Here is a 15,943-nt window from a genome sequence, read left to right as displayed (position 1 = left end):
CCTGTCCACGCGGAGTGCGAAAGCCTATTCTTCCTCGTTCAAGACCTCCTTGAACTCTGTTTCTTTTCTTCGAATCTCTGGGAACGTGTCTCCCATATGCTCAATGACAGTAGGGACGATTTTAGAAAAAAATGACCCAAGCTCAGCATTCAGATACTTTCTACCATAGCCAGCACCGCGTCGCACAGTTCTTCGTACAATGTACCCGCGGCCGACGTTATTAGGTATCACCCCATCCGATATGGCGAACACACTCGTACGCACGTGGTCAGCAACAGCGCGATAAGCGGTGTCGATCCCATCAGTATCCTCGATGCCAAACCGTCCTCGGTACGAGCAAGCACCTATAACCTCTTGAATCTTGTCGAAGAGAGGAGTAAAGAGGTCTGTATCATAGTTCGATGTCTTGTTTTGCAATACGGATAGCAAGCGTTCAAATCCTAGACCGGTGTCGATATGTTTGCTTGGGGGTAATCGCAGAGATTTGTCGGCTTCTCTGTTGTACTGCACGAAAACGTCAATCCAGATCTCTATGACGTCCGGACCATCTTGGTTGACAAGGTGCGTAGCGTTGCGGCCTCCGATCAACTCATAGTGAAGTTCGATGCAAGGGCCACAAGGACCTTGGTCTCCCATCTCCCGAAAGTCATCCTTAATGTTACCCGCCACGATGTGATCATCAGCAACGCCGATCTCGCGAAGCAGGTCCTTGGCCTCGTCGTCTGGGCCAAGTCCACTTGGTGCGTAACCCTCGAAGTATGTGACGTAGATTCTGTTAGGATCGAGACCGAAAACCTCAGTGAGCAGCTCCCACGCATATCCAATCGCCTCCTTCTTGAAATAATCGCCAAAAGACTAGTTGCCCAGCATCTCGAAGAATGTGTGAGGTAACTGTCCTTTCCAACATCATCTAGATCGTTGTGTTTTCCGCCTGCGCGTATACATTTCTGGGAGTTTGTGGAGCGTTTCTACTGTGCAAAGTACGAATGAGGATCTACCGTTCCGAGAAAGATCGGTTTATTTTAGTCCATGCCAGCATTGCTGAAGAGCAGCGTGGGGTACAGCAGACGAGGGTGGAACTTAGACAAATGTTAACAGGTGCAAGCCCAAGAGAAACCAGGGTTATTACCAAAACTGTGGTGCCTCTGCTTGAAGAAGTCAAGGAAGGTCTCGCGCACTTTCTTTGCAGGCCATTGGTCTGCCATTGTGGATGCGTGCTAGCGGGTGGGCCGGCGGATAACAGCGACTGATACAGTTGAGCTTGTTGAAGATGTAGTTTGTGTTTGGCCCGTCGAGCTTGTTGAGGAGGTATGACTCACAGCGGCGCTGGAAGTAGCAGTAATGGACTTTATGGGGACGAGAGCTCCGGAGGGTAAGACGAGGTGGGGTGCAAAACGTAATTTAATCAAGAACGTACCGGTATTGGGAAATGGCCCGTTCGTAGGAAGCTTTGTTATTTTTATCCTATTAGGTCAAGGTTGCAACATAGAGGGGATTGTCGAGTGGCGAAGCAGGCTAGTGCAGGCAGAAAGCGAAGTGAGACGAGGAGGACTTGATGTGGACGTAACGTCTATCCTTGTGTACCAGTAGGTAACAGAGACCCGATCATGGCAGAACGCCAGCAGCACTTTTCATCACAACAATATCAAAAACAGCCACACAGTTAGGATATATATTAAATAATTACCAACAATATTATACGCTTAGTATCTTTATCGTAAATCCCTAACTAGCAGTGACTGAGGCGCTCTACGGTGAGGCCAGACCGATCTCACAGAGGAGTTGCTACGAGGCATCGCAGCACAGCTGGAGGATGAAGGCTGGAGCGTCCGGCAGGCAACTATCGAGGCGCTTGTGAAATAGTCGGTGCTGTCCTTACAGTTCTTCAGCTTATATATTGAAGTATTGTATAATACTTTGCTATGAAGAAGCTTCGATAAACATTTAGACTGGTGCGCTTCGGATTGAGTCGTCATTGGGTTGGGAAGATTATGAACGCCAGTTATGATTTAATACTAAACGCAAGCTTTGTCCAATACACAGCTTATGTATGCGATAAGAACATATCGGAGGTGATTAATCTGGCAACTGGCACTCAGCTCTAAAGGCGACTCTTTCGGTTTGCATGTGCTCACTAACAATATACTTCGTCTCCTAAACAAAGTCGCGTCTGCCAGCACGCTAGGTAATATCGCTACTCAAGTGGTTTAGTGATGTTTAGATCTTGCTAATCTAGCGAAAGAGTGATCGGGTTGAAACATTGTTGGCGCAGATAGAACTGTTAAGCAACGCCCATCCCCTGCATTGGATGCAGTCAGCCATTCCATCCACAGCTTTCGCCATGCGCTATTAGTGGCCCAATGTGGGATCTGGCTTGAATAGAGGTTCGAGTCCCTGAAGACGCAGTTGAAGAACCTCTGTACCTTGGAACGTGTGGCTATGTTGGCAGGATATGAGTGGATGATTGGCCATGCGGAAACCCCGTTTCACCATTTATATGCCCTTCCACGCCGTGTATTCCGATTGACAGCAGTTACTATGTGATGAGTTTAGCGCAACCAGATGTCCGAGTAGGTTGCCCCATGCGTCGGACATGACCAGGTAAGTATGTGCCGCCTGCGGGCTCTAGAACCCGGTTACCCGCTCCTTTCCCGTACAAATAAGAGTATGCATCTATTCTTACGACGGAGTTGGTGAACTTTAACTTTCCTTGTTCCCGAAGCGATCTATTGCTTTAGGTTTAGCGCCAACATGATCTACTAGGGAACCGCGTTAGTTCAGCGAAGCGAGGGGATACAGTCACGTAATCCTTGTTGTGCCGGCTCTAGTCCGATTACTCCGATTCCATATCGTATATATCATAACCAACAAAGGCGCCAAGGTTTCTTTTGCGATTTTGTCCATCTAGTACACGCCAGTCACTTGTCTACAATCATGGAAACCAGTACGGAAGGCGTGGTGCAACAACGTCACGTCAACAGCGAAGAGGACATACGAAATATCAAGAAATACGCCCTGAAGCAAAGTCAAGATCAAAGCAAGCATATTACCAATAGCAATGGAGCCATCTGCGATGAGGCTTTCCTCGTCACATTTGACGCCGAAGATGCTGGTAACCCGCTCAACTGGTCCACGAAGCTCAAATGGGGTGTCACGGCGGCTGTCTCTGGCATGGCCTTTGTCCGCATCATGGTCTCAACGGTCATGCTCCCCCTCTGATTGCGAAGTCATTGTTGATCAGTTTTCACAGATGATGGCACCTGCGATCAGCACTATCACATCTGAACTACACATGTCCACGCCTGAGGCATTCATGGCGCTGTCTGTTTATCTCTTGGCATCAGCATTTGGACCGCTTTTCATCGGCCCCCTGTCAGAGATTTATGGCAGAAAGGTCATCTTCCATGCTACCAGTGTGTGGTTCCTAGTGTGGAATCTAGTTTGTGGCTTCGCGAACTCAAAGGGTCTGCTTATTGCCGCCCGTCTGCTAGCTGGCTTTGGCGCGAGTGCAGCATACAGTCTAGCATACGGGGTGCTCGGCGATGTATGGCCTCCAGAACAGAGAGGACGCTCCGTGAGCCTGTACTTGCTCATTCCACTCACTGGAGCCGCCATTGGTCCCATAATTAGCGGCTTCATTGTTGAGTATTCCACTTGGCGATGGATGTTCTGGTCTGCTACCATTCTCCAGGTTGTTCTCGAGGCAATCTCACTCCTCGTGCTATACGAGAGTTACGCCCCCTTTCTCCTTCGCAAGCGAGCTGAAAAACTGCGCAAAGATACTGGCAACTCTCGCTACCACGCCACCATCGAGATGCGCGAATCCGGCCGCTCGACCATGTGGAAGCTGCGCCGCAGTTTATCCCGTCCCCTGCGCCTCTTGGCGTTTCATCCAATCATCCAGATCCAGGCCATCCTCGCAGGCATCAATTACGGCTTGTTATATTTTGCGTTGGCCAGTTTTTCTTCACTACATATCTCCGCGTACGGGGAATCCGTCGCCACGTCTGGCCTGCACTACATTGCCATCTGCATTGGCGAGATACTGGGCTCCCAGCTGTGTGGCCCACTCATGGACTTTGTATACAAAAGGATGAAAAGCCACTCAGGCGACGGGGGTGTACCCGAGATGCGCATTCCAATTCTGTTGCCAGGCGTCTTCTTCACCCCCATAGGCTTCCTGCTTTACGGCTGGGCGGCGCAATACCACCTCTACTGGCTTGTTGTCGACGTGGGTGCTGCTTTGCTGGCCCTCGGTATGCAAATATTCGATACCACCTTGCATGCCTATGTCATGGATGCGTACCCCGAACACATTAGCTCGGCATCGGCTGCAACCCAGGTGCTCAGGAGTCTGCTCGCGTTTGCATTTCCATTATTCTCGGACGAGATGTATAAGACTTTGGGATACGGGTGGGGCAACAGTCTGATGGCGTTTTTGTCCATCGGTATCACGTTGCCGGCTACGGGCATACTGTGGCGCTACGGTGCAACGTTGAGAGCCAGACGAGATTCGAGTTATTGAGGGACGTGACGGCAAGCAGAATCACAAACTCTACCGCATTCTACTACTATATCTATTAGCATACTCATATTCGTATTCCTTGCTATTAAGGGTTAATCCCGCCGCTATTGCTTACCCGTGGGAAATGACATGCTCTGTCAATCCTGGTATTCCCTATCGAAGTTGGTCGTCCTCAGCGAACGCGACCTATGGCTTTGAAGATAATGTATTAGAGTTGCAGGGAGCTGGGAATCAGCTGGTATTAGTCACTTTATAGAACAACCAATCACTATATTTAATACTGACGAGAGTTACTTGAGTGGTTAAAACGTCCGTAGCTATGGTGTGTGGCCTAGATACACGTAATTGTTTACGCAGACCTTATCCTCGCAAATCAACCAGATACCAAAACCGGTACCTTGATGAACGGCGAGGCGGACTAATATACCAGTTTCCAGTGTCCTATGTTCGTAAATGGAAGAAAATGCTGCTTTGATCATATATATACCAGAACTCAATTGACGACTTCGCTGTGAGCATCACAAGGTTGCTTGATGGTATAGTTTATGGACAACATGATATTTTCGCAAAGGCTGGCAAAGTTGATGCTAAGTTATGCTTGGCTATCTACAGTCTTCGAAGTGCTACGTCTCCTTTGTTGGAGCTACTATTACGTCTGTCGCTGCCGTGGCGGCTCTCGTGGGCGACAACCCGTTGCGTAGCTGTGGCTACTAATGGATTTCCGATGGTGAAACAAATGATCCAATGCATACCAATCCGCCAGATCCCAGGAGGTCACGCACTACGCAGCAACTATACCATCATTTCATCCTTGAATTATGCCCTTTGTGCCAGAGACAAGATGGAGTCGGCCTTTCCTTGATCCAGTTCATCGCTTGCTCGGCCTTGCTATATGTACGAATAGTCCTTGTTGATACGGGACCACTTTAAACCGGTCCTTTCGACCTCTATTCTCAGCGTACACATGTTATATTCGTGGGCTCATCCAAGACTCAGATCGTAACCGTGCAAGTCTTCATCGAAGAAATCTTTTGCATCATTAATATGTCCGCACAAAGATACGATCAAGCTAAAGTTACTGATTTACCAGAGCTTTTTAGTATGAGGCTTTCCCAAGGTCCTTGTGCGACCGTCTACAGCATCGACATGCGGTTGAAAAGCCTCAGAGCATCTGCCTTGGCCCCGTAGACACCCTGACATACCTGAATACTCCTAGAGTCTTTGACAATTATTATTTCCGACGGGCTCAATTTGCGCTGCCAGAACTTCTTCATGTACTGTAATAGCCTCTGCGGTCCGTCTTTGGTAGCGGTAGGCTCTACCCAGCGTTTCTCTTGTCCGTACCATGTGTGTATTGCCCTCCTTGAGCTGTGTCTTCAGATTGTGTGCTCCTGTCCATGAACTCTTGGAACAATATCTTGTTCTGTTGCTGCTGTTGCAAAATCAATCTGAGGTTGAATCTAGCCTTGAATACTAGCGCCCAGTATCTCTATGACTGGTTTGTGTATTGTATAATAACCACAATATTCCTTAAACTATTACTTACGTCTTTGTAAATCATCCTAGCTAAAACTAATTAAGCATAATTTTCAAAGCCTAGATCGTTCCATACCTTGGAGATCTTAACAAGACAGGCTTAAAAAAGCATTGGCCTTCTTCTAAGATCTCTCTACACACCATAAGGAGCTCTTCTATAAGTAATAGTATACGTAAGGCTCTATATGCATGATTAGTTTCAACTGTGCTGTGTAATTTATATGTCTTTGCTAGATTTGCTTTCTTTTAACTCATACTTGGCATATTATTTGCCGTCCGCATTCATTTCCCCATAAGTTGGCAATAGTTAATGTAACGCAGTAGTACAAAACGCATAGTCCTCCTCAACTAGTAGAAATTTGGAGAAGCAGGCTCTTAAAGAAATGGGCGAGACTACTATCAACTGCCAGTCAATAAGCGAGACAAGATTAGTTAGATAAACTTCAGACACATGGATCTTGAGTTCCCAGAAGGATCGAGTTCGCGCCCGGAGAAGATATAAGTCGTCCTCATCATAAACGCACAGAGGTAAAACCCTCCACTAGCCGGAAAGCAGATCTCAATAATCCCACTTCCAAGCTTCGTCACCTGCTTCACAACGCACATTCAATCCCAAACACTCTGTTCATCCTAGAAATTGGAATTTGTATCCCAGAAGCCTTTCCCGTCATCATACCTTCTGCGTCAATACTGTTTCTTATACGTGATTTCGAGCTGGAACTTTTGGACGTGTGATTTACACAAACACCACCTCAACACCTTAGCACTGCGTGCCTAGCAGAATCATATCAACACCGAACCGCCTTCGACATAGTATACAAATACCCACAACGAGATATCACACCCCAAAATAATTTAAAACAGTTCCACACCCTATTACCCAAAGATCCGCGCAAAACCAAGACTGAGGAATTTCAGCTAGGGTGTTGGACTTGTGGGATAAGTGTGGGAGGTGAGTTTTTTTCCTGGGGGATTAGGTTGGTATTAGAATATTTATGGATATTGTTATGCTTGTTTGGGGGGAATTGGAGTATACTGGTAGATATCTTGGTCATCTCTTTATTCAATGGATATCTGGATATAAAAGGAATATCTGCGTATGCCAAAACAGTATGCGAGGGGCGAGAGTGTTTAGAGGAGTTGAACTATTAGGACGAATTGTCGATGTTTAGAGGGAATCGAGGTATTTGCTAGATAGGTTATATGTATCACGGGGGTTTGTGGATAATGTCAAGTAGATGAGAGAAAGATGTAATTGGGTCATGACTGGGATTGATGGAATACTGGGTTTCGTGTCTATAGTGTATACACCGAGCCTGACCTCCTTCAAGTCACCCCCCACCCCCCTGTCCCGAAAGAAAACATGAAAAAAAAAAGGAATAGAGACAGCCGCCCATAGTATGAACCAAAGGAAATACACTGCATGTCAAGGAAAAAAGAGAACAAAAGGAAAGAAAAAGAACATTTCAAAAAACCACATCACACCCGAAACCTACCGAAGTTCGCTCACCTCCTTCCCATGCCCGACATCTGCTTCTGCACATACTTGACGCCCTCCTTCTTGATAATCGGCACCGCGTAGTCCTTGAACATGGCAATAGCCTGTCTCTGCCACTCCGGCTGTCCAGGTTTCCCAGCGCCTCTGGCATCGCCCCTGCGCCGGTCACCGCTGCCATGGCGATCCTCGTCACGATAATGATCGCGCTTGTCACGGCGAGGGCTCGAAAACATGTCGTCGTAGCGCTGATCATCGCGGCGATCGTCACGATGTCTTTCTCGTCGATCTCGGTCGTCGTGGCGGGGCTTCTCGCGAGGACGGCTAGCGTAGGGATCGCGGCGACGGCGGTCCGACTTGTAGCCTTCGGATTTGTAGCCATCGCGGCTTGGACGGGGTTCGTCGCGTTGGCGACGAGGGGGGTAGTGTTCGTCGTAGGAGTCGTAGGAATCGTGATCTCGGCGGCGACGATCGCGGTCTCGTGGTGGTGCTTCGCGTCGATGGCTGCGGCGGGGAGGTGGGTAATCGGCTTCAGAGTCTGAAGAGTCGGAGTAGGAAGGGGCCCGTCTGCTGCGGTAGGGCTTTGGTGGGCGAGGGTCATAGTCGCGACTGTCTGGGATGGTGTTAGGGTAGGGGTCCATGAAGCTAAGAGACAAAGATAGACATACCCGGATAAGGCGGTGGTGGAGCTCCGGGTGGTGGAGCAGCCATTCCTGGAGGGGGTGGTGGGGGTGCATCCATGCCTGGGGGTGGCATTGGTCGTGGTGGAGGAGCATCCATGCTTGGCGGGGGTGGGGGTCGTGGAGGTCGGTCGTCGTCTCTGCGTGAACGGCGGTGGTCCCGTCGACTGTTGCGATAGTCGCGATAGTCGCGCTGGTGGTCTACTCCAGGCGCCCATTTTGGCTTTCCATTTTCATAATTGTCAAAGTGGTAGGTCGGGTCTGCTATGCATCCATTAGCGATCCGTGACTACTAGGCAGAAGCCAAAAGAGGTGGACGTACATTGCTTACCCATAGGAGGAGGGGGAGGCAAATCTGGCGAGCGATCCCGTCTGCCCATGTTGGTGTTGGTGTTGGGGATGTGTGTATGTGTCTGTGTGTGTACTGTGTGGTAAACAAGAGTTGAGATGAGATGTGATCAGGGAACAGTCAAGCACTTTGTAATGATAATGTCAGGCGAACATCTGACACTTAAAGCCGAGTCCTAGTACTCTAGCATGACTGCTGCGTGCTACTCTCCCCCCCTGCGTGCTCAGCGCCCTGTGTCGTCATGGGACCTGTCAGCCCAATAGCCGCATCGCGTAGTGTACATTCGATTCAAGCGTCCCAAGCGGGGCTGTTTGGTACCGTCAAGGGCTTCGTGTTGGCGTGGCATGCCTCAACTGGGCTGCGACGAGGGGTGTTGCCATCATTGTGCAGAGATGGTCCCGCAGACAGGCCCACCAAGACGCAAGCCATAGCCGGGCTGAACACCCCACTGGCCGTGCATGAATTAGGCCGTGCCAATCCCCCGCACACTGCGCGGGAGATGTTGTGTAGTTGGGAGATCAGGGTCTTCTTCGTCGAGGTTGTTTGGGCCCGGCGGTGTGTGTGTATGTGTGTACGTGCTGCTTATACTGTGATGCGCACTGCGCAGACTGACTTGCCTTGCCATCAATGGTCGTGGTACCGGTATGACGATGTAGCGTGGGACCGCCAATGCCAGAAGACCGGACACACGCACACCTCATGATCGGCAAATGTCAGCGGACCCCAGTCTCTCGTCCACTGGCTGGACCGTGAAGGAGCAACTCCGGATCCCAAAGTATAATGAGGCTCCCCCATAGAGTAGTAGAGTACTATACTGATTGACATCTAGAATGTTGATGAAGGGAACAAATATCTCCGAGGTATGACGTCGCCACAGGGTCCGATCCACGGCTGACCAATCACAGCCTCATCGCCCCACTAGACTCTACCAACTCAACTCAATATCGCGCTTCCATCTGGATCAATGATGAACGTGTGCCCGGACACCTCTTTCAACTCCCGCGCCCTTGATCAAACGAAGCTAGATAGAAACTACTGTGCTGTGCATTTTCACCCTGCAGATCTCTGATGGATTGTGGACGACTAAGCGGCCATGTATCAGACAAGGTAACTAGTTGGGAATTTCGCAGAGAACTTACAGTCTTGTAGGGATTTGAAAGACACATAGCTCCAGCAGACGGAGGCATCAGCATATCTCAACTAGGAACAACAGGAGACGCCAGTGGTCATTTCAAACGATATCACGTGTTTCAGCACTCGCTGGAGAGCGCGATACCCCTTTTAGCCTAGTGTATCGAAATGTCCGAATACCAATCACAACATCTGGCCCTCAAACCTCCTCTTCGCATTTTGCCTGCTGTATGTTGATGCTTGTGAGTGATCTATTTCAAATGTGATGCCATCACCCTGTAGCGGCCCTGGTGAATACCATTGCGCGGAGACCTGTATACTAGAGTCTTTTTTCTGATGGGGTGTGAGAGAGCCAATCCTATCATATAGTGATATACCAAATGGTCTTGTTCCCAGTGAATCGTCTACACCCAACTCACTTACAGCAACGCCATTGAGCCCAGCAATACCAACATGCTCATTCAAGCCGTCTAGAGCTTTTTGTGTGCCATTCATTTTCGTTGAAAATATCGAGTCGTTTGCCAAGGATTGGAATCTGCGCTTGCATGATCCGGCTTCCTTCCTGCCGTGTGTAAGCGTTGCGCGAATCTTGCTCAGGAGGAATGGCCAGTAACATTTCACGTAGTCTAAGCTGTGATACAAAGTGTACGTGCACAGTACAGGGTATACATGAAGGAACGCGTAGTGCAGCTCCCTCACGCGTTCTACAAATGCAATGCGGCTCACCGTGCTGCAGAAGTCGCACGAATATTCAAGCGAACTAAGCTTTCACCATCACATGAGTGAGTCCCAGAGTTTTATATAGCCTGCTAGAGTATCCATACGTTGTACAACGTCCATCCTTGTCAGTGATTCCCAGCTCGCGTTCAATCACACTTCAGTCCTCTGTCACAGTACGCTTCTTTGCGCGACTAAAATCCTCGAGCAGCTCCCTCCTCCTCCCTCTGTAGAACCGCTCAAGCATCTTCCTCCTCTGTTCCTGCGTGGAACTCTCCACAAGCAGCGCCAGTTCCAGCGGATCCTCAAACCCCATGCTCTCCGCCATGCTGCAAAACTGGCGCTTACGGATGCGCTCATCAGGTCGGTATCGATAGTTAATCTGAAACTCACCCTTTGTACTGCTCGCCGTAAGTTGGAGCTCGTCGTCATCGTCGTCGTTTGGGCTGTCATATTGGTGGGAGTGATGCTCAGGTTGCGACTGTGATTGTGAGGCCTGGAACACTCTTTTCATAGCTAGATCGGCATCGTGGCGAAGTTCCATGGCTTGTTTGCCGAGACGAGCTTCTATCTCGCTGCGGCCAATGACCTCGGAATTCTCATGCGTGTACTGGACTCCAGCTCGTGCGAGAATGGCATTGATAGGATCAGGACCTTTGCGCTTTGGTGGTATTTTTCTTCCTTTGCGTGGTTCCGTGTCACTTGTATGCGTTGACAGGAATGAGTCTGCAAGCCTCTTGATCTCAGCAAGGTTGCCGTCGTCATCGGTGATGCCAAGTGCTTTATTAGAAAGGATTTCATCATCATTGGACTCTGCCTGAGACTCATCAAGCTGCAAATCAAAGGCTGTGATGCCGGCCTTTGATTCAGCAATGTTTGTCTTGTGTAAGATGTCGCGTAGTATGCTGTTTTGCTCGAAGCTGAACAAGTTCTCCAATCCGAATAATTCGCCCTTCTTACTCGACTTGTCCATGACGCCCTTGAAATAGCGCCTCTCTTCTGATGCGCTATACCCAATGTTGGCTTGCTGCTGCTTGTAGATCTGGCGAGCGTAGACAACTTCCTCAACCGTACCGCTAGAAACCAGACGAAAAACCTCCACATCCCTCGTCTGGCCGATCCGGTATGCACGATCCTGTGCCTGGAGATCGTGCGCGGGATTCCAATTGGGATCCATGATGACAACCTTGTTAGCAGACGTGATGTTCAGTCCAACTCCGCCAGCCTTGGTGCTGATAAGAAAGACAAACTGGTTCGCATCTGCGTTGAAGTCCGCCACGGCTTTCGATCGCTCTTCATACTTCATACTGCCATCCAAATACGAGAAGTTATACTTTGTTCCATAAACGTCAAATAGACCTTTGAGAAGCCGCAGCAACCGGACTGAGTGCGAGAATATGAGCACCTTGTCGCCGTTTGAGTGCCAAAAGTCTAGCATGCGCCGTAACACCTTCCACTTCCCACAGAACTCGCTCTGTGATTGATTGAGGATGTTGTCGCGAATCTGGAACAAGTCCTTGACTGTGTCCGGACATGCAATCTCCAAATTTTGTAGATCTTTTGCTTGCTTTTCGCGACTGTCGGATGATACTGGCACAATGAGTGCGAGGTGGTTGGCAAGTTTTTGGAGTGTAACCATGCAAGGAAACATGAACCTGTGCCAAGGTTGTCCTTCGGAAGGAATCACGCTGTAACAGCAATGTCCTCTCGTCTTTTTCGAACCGCAGTCGCACTCTTCTTTGGATGTTCTGATAAATTCACATCGGTCGCTTTCCAGAAAAGTTCGATAAGCATCAGCCTGAGTTTCGGTAAGCTGACAGAAGATAATACGATCACTCTTCTTAGGAAGCTGGTGTGCGATGAGCGTCTTCATTCGGCGGAGGAACACGCTTGGTAGTATGTTATGAACTAGCTCCTGTGCTCTACTTCGTGAATCAGCAAGTTGAGCGTTGGTCGCATCATGCGCTTGACCCATTTTGAGTGGATTGCTGACTTTCTGCGTCCATTCTTGCGCTGAGCCATATGCACCGGGTCTTGACCAGTTGAGTAGATTCCAAAGTTCCTCGTATTTGTTCTGGATGGCGGTACCTGTAAGCCCGATGCGGCAGAGAGCGTTGATTCGATTCATGGCCTTGGTTATTTCCGCATCCTTGCTCTTGATTTGATGACACTCATCAGCGATGACGCAGTCCCAGTCCACAGTATTCATCTCACTTTCGTTATTACGGTACGTGGTGTAAGTTGTGATCATGATCTCAAGCATGCCCTTTGCTGCTGCTCCCAGCACGCCTTTCCGGTCAGCAACATTGGCACCGTGAAATCTGTAGACCTCCCACCATCCCCACTTTGACAATTCGTCTTCCCAGTTCTGCATTAGTGTTCCTGGGCAAACGATGAGTACTCGCGGATACCAACGTTTACCTGGCATACGCCTAATCTTCCGCATGCATTTTGCGTCATTGTTCGTTGCAGTCTTGCCAAACGCCGCCGTCAGAAATGCAATGACCTGAATAGTTTTACCAAGGCCCATATCGTCACTATCTGCAGTTAGCAATTGTGATCTGGTCATTGAAGCAGGACACGTACCCCAGAATGGCCCCAGTCTGCTTGACAAAACGTTCGTGCAAAAACTCTACGCCCTCAACTTGGTAGTCACGAAGCCATTGCGCGATTGGTGCAGGAATTATTCCACCTGACTCTCTCAGCCTGATATCCTTTTTCTCCCGCTGAGGCTTCACAGCTCTCTCAAGTTGTGGCTTTTCCTCTGTCACGGGGTCTAGAAATTCAATGTCATGATAGCTGGGTGGATAGCGTAGACCTGCCTCGTGCAGCTTTTTCAAGGCCGCTTGTCGTGCTAGAAAGTACTCCGGGATGGGCTCATCCAGAAAGGTTGTCGCAACGTTGGCATCCTCATGCAAGGAATTATGGTCAAAGTCCATGGACCCATAAGCTGTATTTTTCTTTTTTGAGGGTTTGCGGCCGACAATGCTTGCGGCCGCTGACGTCTTGGTCTTGCGTTCTGCCCGAATTCTGTTTGTCTCGGCTGCAACACGCTTACGCTTCATGGTTCTTCGGTTTTTGAAATCCCGATATACCGCTCGAGGATCCTCGTCTGACCATTCGGATTCTAGCTCTTCAACAGCATCTTCAAATGCATCATCGCCCCCCTCTGAACTCAATTCGTGTATACTTTGTGACTCGGATGCTTTGGCTACGACAAGATCATCATCAGTGACTTCGTCCGTGGTCTCTTGAGAGCTTTCGCCTGCATTGGCATGCTGAGATTGGCTTTGCGACTGCGTCAAGACTGTGTCTGTCAGCGATTTCGCTTGATACTTGGCGTCATCGACTGACCGTCAATATACTGTGAAAGGTTCAAGCCTTTACGCGATGATGCAATTATATCAAGTCCATCTTCATTGTCACTACTGTTCAAGGGCTCGCTTTCAGCAAAAGCACGTATGGCTCGACGATGCTCCTTCGCTTTATCCTTGGAAAAGGACATGGTGAGTGTGACGAGTTCAAATCTAAGCCATGAGAGTGACAGAGCAGGTACTTTTTTGTAGTGAGAACATATCAGTGTGTAGCTGAATACGTCTCATCGGTGGATTACAATACCACGTGATGAGGAGGATATTGCACGAGACGGCTGGTCGCCACGCTGTGGAAGTAGTAGCGCGTAGGGAAGAAGACGCGCTGCACGCTGTCACGTGAGCTGCTAAACGTCGAGCTCTCCATATCCCTGCGGATAGGTAAGCTTTGACCAACCGAAATATTGTTGCAGCTTCATCCTCATCCATATCAACACACTCGCAATTGCGATAGCCGCTCTTCCAAGTAGAGTCAATCAGCAACCCGCGGTTGATCTTATAGGCTGAGCGTATACAATACTTCACGAACCAGTTTAATATCGCTTATTGCCTAAGTCATGCCGCTCGACACCAGCACTTATTCCCTCGCGCTTCTCCGTCTTGATGGCCGGCGATGGAACGAACTGAGGCGCATTCATGCCCAAATCTCGACCCAAGCAGCTGCTGATGGCTCGTCCTACCTCGAGATGGGCAACACAAAGATCCTGGTATCCGTGACTGGACCCGCCGAAGGTCGTCAATCAGGTCAAAGAGGAGGACAAAACGGCCAAGGCAAAGTCGAGGTCGAGATCAACTTTGCAGGCTTCAGCGGCGTTGACAGGCGAAAGCGAAAGAGCGACAAGCGCACAAGTGAGATGGAACACTGTTTGCGCTCTGCTTTTGAAGGCGTCCTGCTACTACACTTGTATCCACATTCGACCATTACACTCAATATTCACATCATCTCGCAGGATGGCTCGCTGCTCGCCGCTTGCATTAACGCCGCCACGCTCGCTCTAATTGATGCCGGTATACCCATGTCAGATTACCTTGTAGCCTGCACTGCGGCTTCGTCAGCTTCTGCATCGGCAGCCGACAATGCGTCTGCGGATGATCCATTGTTGGATCTTAATAACCAAGAAGAGCTGGAGCTTCCTTTCTTGACAGTTGCCACACTGGGGGAGAGCGACAAAGTGTCTGTCTGCATCATGGAAAGCAGGGTGAGGATGGAGCGCTTGGAAGGTATGCTGGCAGTAGGCATCGAGGGCTGCAAGAGAATGCGGGGCATCCTTGACGGAGTCGTGAAAGGCTATGGCAAGAGATTTGGATGAAGACAAATGGGATTTCACGGGCAAAAAAAATCCCGCCCAACTCTAATCACATTGATAGTTGCGCAGAGGCACGCTTCGAACGCCTGCGTCACCAGCTTCAGATTGGAAACTAAGCGCACTCTGGGTCATCAAGCAGTTGCTTTGTCTCCATTCAAGTGGCTCACCGACCGACGACTAGCGATAGAATAGGCCACGTAGGACTAGATCTCATACACAATCTGCTCCGATCGGTCGCTCTGTCTACGCGATAGCACCGACAGTAATAACATGACACTTCTAGCGAGGCACGGAATTCGAACGATGTCCAGATTCCAAACACAGCTTCATTGCTGTGCTTCAAATATCCACGGCTTCGTGCTATGCCAAATTGGGCGAGCTTTGGCGTTTCTAAGAGCAGGTTACCTGACCTGGGCTTGGGATAGCGTTCGACCTATTGACAACATTGAGATGCGTCATTCAGCCTAAATGTGACTAAATGCCTCAGAAGATGATCGTAGAAAAATTCGCGGAATGGTGCTGAATAGCTAGGGTCATACAATGCATTCTCCATACTGGACCTATCTTCACCGATCCCAGCCAAACAGTGTGACGCCTGGTATAAGACACAATAACAAGACCACTGATCATCTCTATCAGCTATCATTATAGATCAAACAACTCATCACAGTCTTCGATGCCACAAGGGACTAGGACAATGCAGTAAGCACCACATCCTCGCTCACCCTGTCTTCTCCCAGATGTTCAGGGGCCCTTGCTATCGCCTAAGATACCTCACAGCCCATAGCTCAAACGATCATGGCAAAAATTCGTTGAAGTCATAGCATTAGGT

At 49.3% G+C, this 15,943-nt stretch overlaps 9 protein-coding genes across 9 annotated transcripts; 3 read left to right on the top strand and 6 right to left on the bottom strand.

Moving 5' to 3' along the window:
• Window positions 1-24: 24 nt before the first annotated feature.
• ALA1_2 (Alanine--tRNA ligase) lies at window positions 25-1,609 on the bottom strand (the record flags this gene model as incomplete). Its single annotated transcript, XM_066098901.1, has 3 exons — window positions 25-834; window positions 1,254-1,363; window positions 1,585-1,609. The coding sequence occupies 3 exons, from the start codon at window positions 1,607-1,609 to the stop codon at window positions 25-27; spliced, it is 945 nt and encodes a 314-aa protein (XP_065951059.1).
• A 1,325-nt stretch (window positions 1,610-2,934) lies between these two features.
• IAQ61_010717 (uncharacterized protein) lies at window positions 2,935-3,219 on the top strand (the record flags this gene model as incomplete). Its single annotated transcript, XM_066098900.1, has 1 exon — window positions 2,935-3,219. One exon carries the CDS (start codon window positions 2,935-2,937, stop codon window positions 3,217-3,219), a length of 285 nt encoding a protein of 94 aa, XP_065951058.1.
• A 31-nt stretch (window positions 3,220-3,250) lies between these two features.
• MFS2 (MFS siderochrome iron transporter 1) lies at window positions 3,251-4,525 on the top strand (the record flags this gene model as incomplete). Its single annotated transcript, XM_003834677.2, has 1 exon — window positions 3,251-4,525. The coding sequence occupies one exon, from the start codon at window positions 3,251-3,253 to the stop codon at window positions 4,523-4,525; it is 1,275 nt and encodes a 424-aa protein (XP_003834725.2).
• Window positions 4,526-5,492: 967 nt separating this feature from the next.
• IAQ61_010715 (uncharacterized protein) lies at window positions 5,493-6,014 on the bottom strand (the record flags this gene model as incomplete). The annotated part of the gene is made up of 3 exons (XM_066098899.1): window positions 5,493-5,538; window positions 5,663-5,843; window positions 5,870-6,014. Coding segments are annotated over 3 exons (372 nt in total), but the record flags the coding sequence as incomplete, so codon positions are not given.
• A 1,553-nt stretch (window positions 6,015-7,567) lies between these two features.
• On the bottom strand, window positions 7,568-8,616 carry IAQ61_010714 (uncharacterized protein; the record flags this gene model as incomplete). Its single annotated transcript, XM_066098898.1, has 3 exons — window positions 7,568-8,169; window positions 8,225-8,497; window positions 8,559-8,616. The coding sequence occupies 3 exons, from the start codon at window positions 8,614-8,616 to the stop codon at window positions 7,568-7,570; spliced, it is 933 nt and encodes a 310-aa protein (XP_065951056.1).
• Window positions 8,617-9,899: 1,283 nt separating this feature from the next.
• IAQ61_010713 (uncharacterized protein) lies at window positions 9,900-10,211 on the bottom strand (the record flags this gene model as incomplete). The annotated part of the gene is made up of 1 exon (XM_066098897.1): window positions 9,900-10,211. One exon carries the CDS (start codon window positions 10,209-10,211, stop codon window positions 9,900-9,902), a length of 312 nt encoding a protein of 103 aa, XP_065951055.1.
• A 382-nt stretch (window positions 10,212-10,593) lies between these two features.
• IAQ61_010712 (uncharacterized protein) lies at window positions 10,594-12,807 on the bottom strand (the record flags this gene model as incomplete). Its single annotated transcript, XM_066098896.1, has 1 exon — window positions 10,594-12,807. The coding sequence occupies one exon, from the start codon at window positions 12,805-12,807 to the stop codon at window positions 10,594-10,596; it is 2,214 nt and encodes a 737-aa protein (XP_065951054.1).
• A 163-nt stretch (window positions 12,808-12,970) lies between these two features.
• IAQ61_010711 (uncharacterized protein) lies at window positions 12,971-13,938 on the bottom strand (the record flags this gene model as incomplete). The annotated part of the gene is made up of 2 exons (XM_066098895.1): window positions 12,971-13,746; window positions 13,821-13,938. The coding sequence occupies 2 exons, from the start codon at window positions 13,936-13,938 to the stop codon at window positions 12,971-12,973; spliced, it is 894 nt and encodes a 297-aa protein (XP_065951053.1).
• A 423-nt stretch (window positions 13,939-14,361) lies between these two features.
• On the top strand, window positions 14,362-15,114 carry IAQ61_010710 (uncharacterized protein; the record flags this gene model as incomplete). The annotated part of the gene is made up of 1 exon (XM_003834672.2): window positions 14,362-15,114. The coding sequence occupies one exon, from the start codon at window positions 14,362-14,364 to the stop codon at window positions 15,112-15,114; it is 753 nt and encodes a 250-aa protein (XP_003834720.2).
• Between the last annotated feature and the right edge of the window lie 829 nt (window positions 15,115-15,943).

The sequence above is a fragment of the Plenodomus lingam genome (assembly GCF_022343315.1).
Source record: "Plenodomus lingam strain CAN1 chromosome Unknown contig_9, whole genome shotgun sequence".
Lineage (NCBI taxonomy): Eukaryota > Fungi > Ascomycota > Dothideomycetes > Pleosporales > Leptosphaeriaceae > Plenodomus > Plenodomus lingam.
This window is presented reverse-complemented; position numbering and strand designations above follow the sequence as displayed.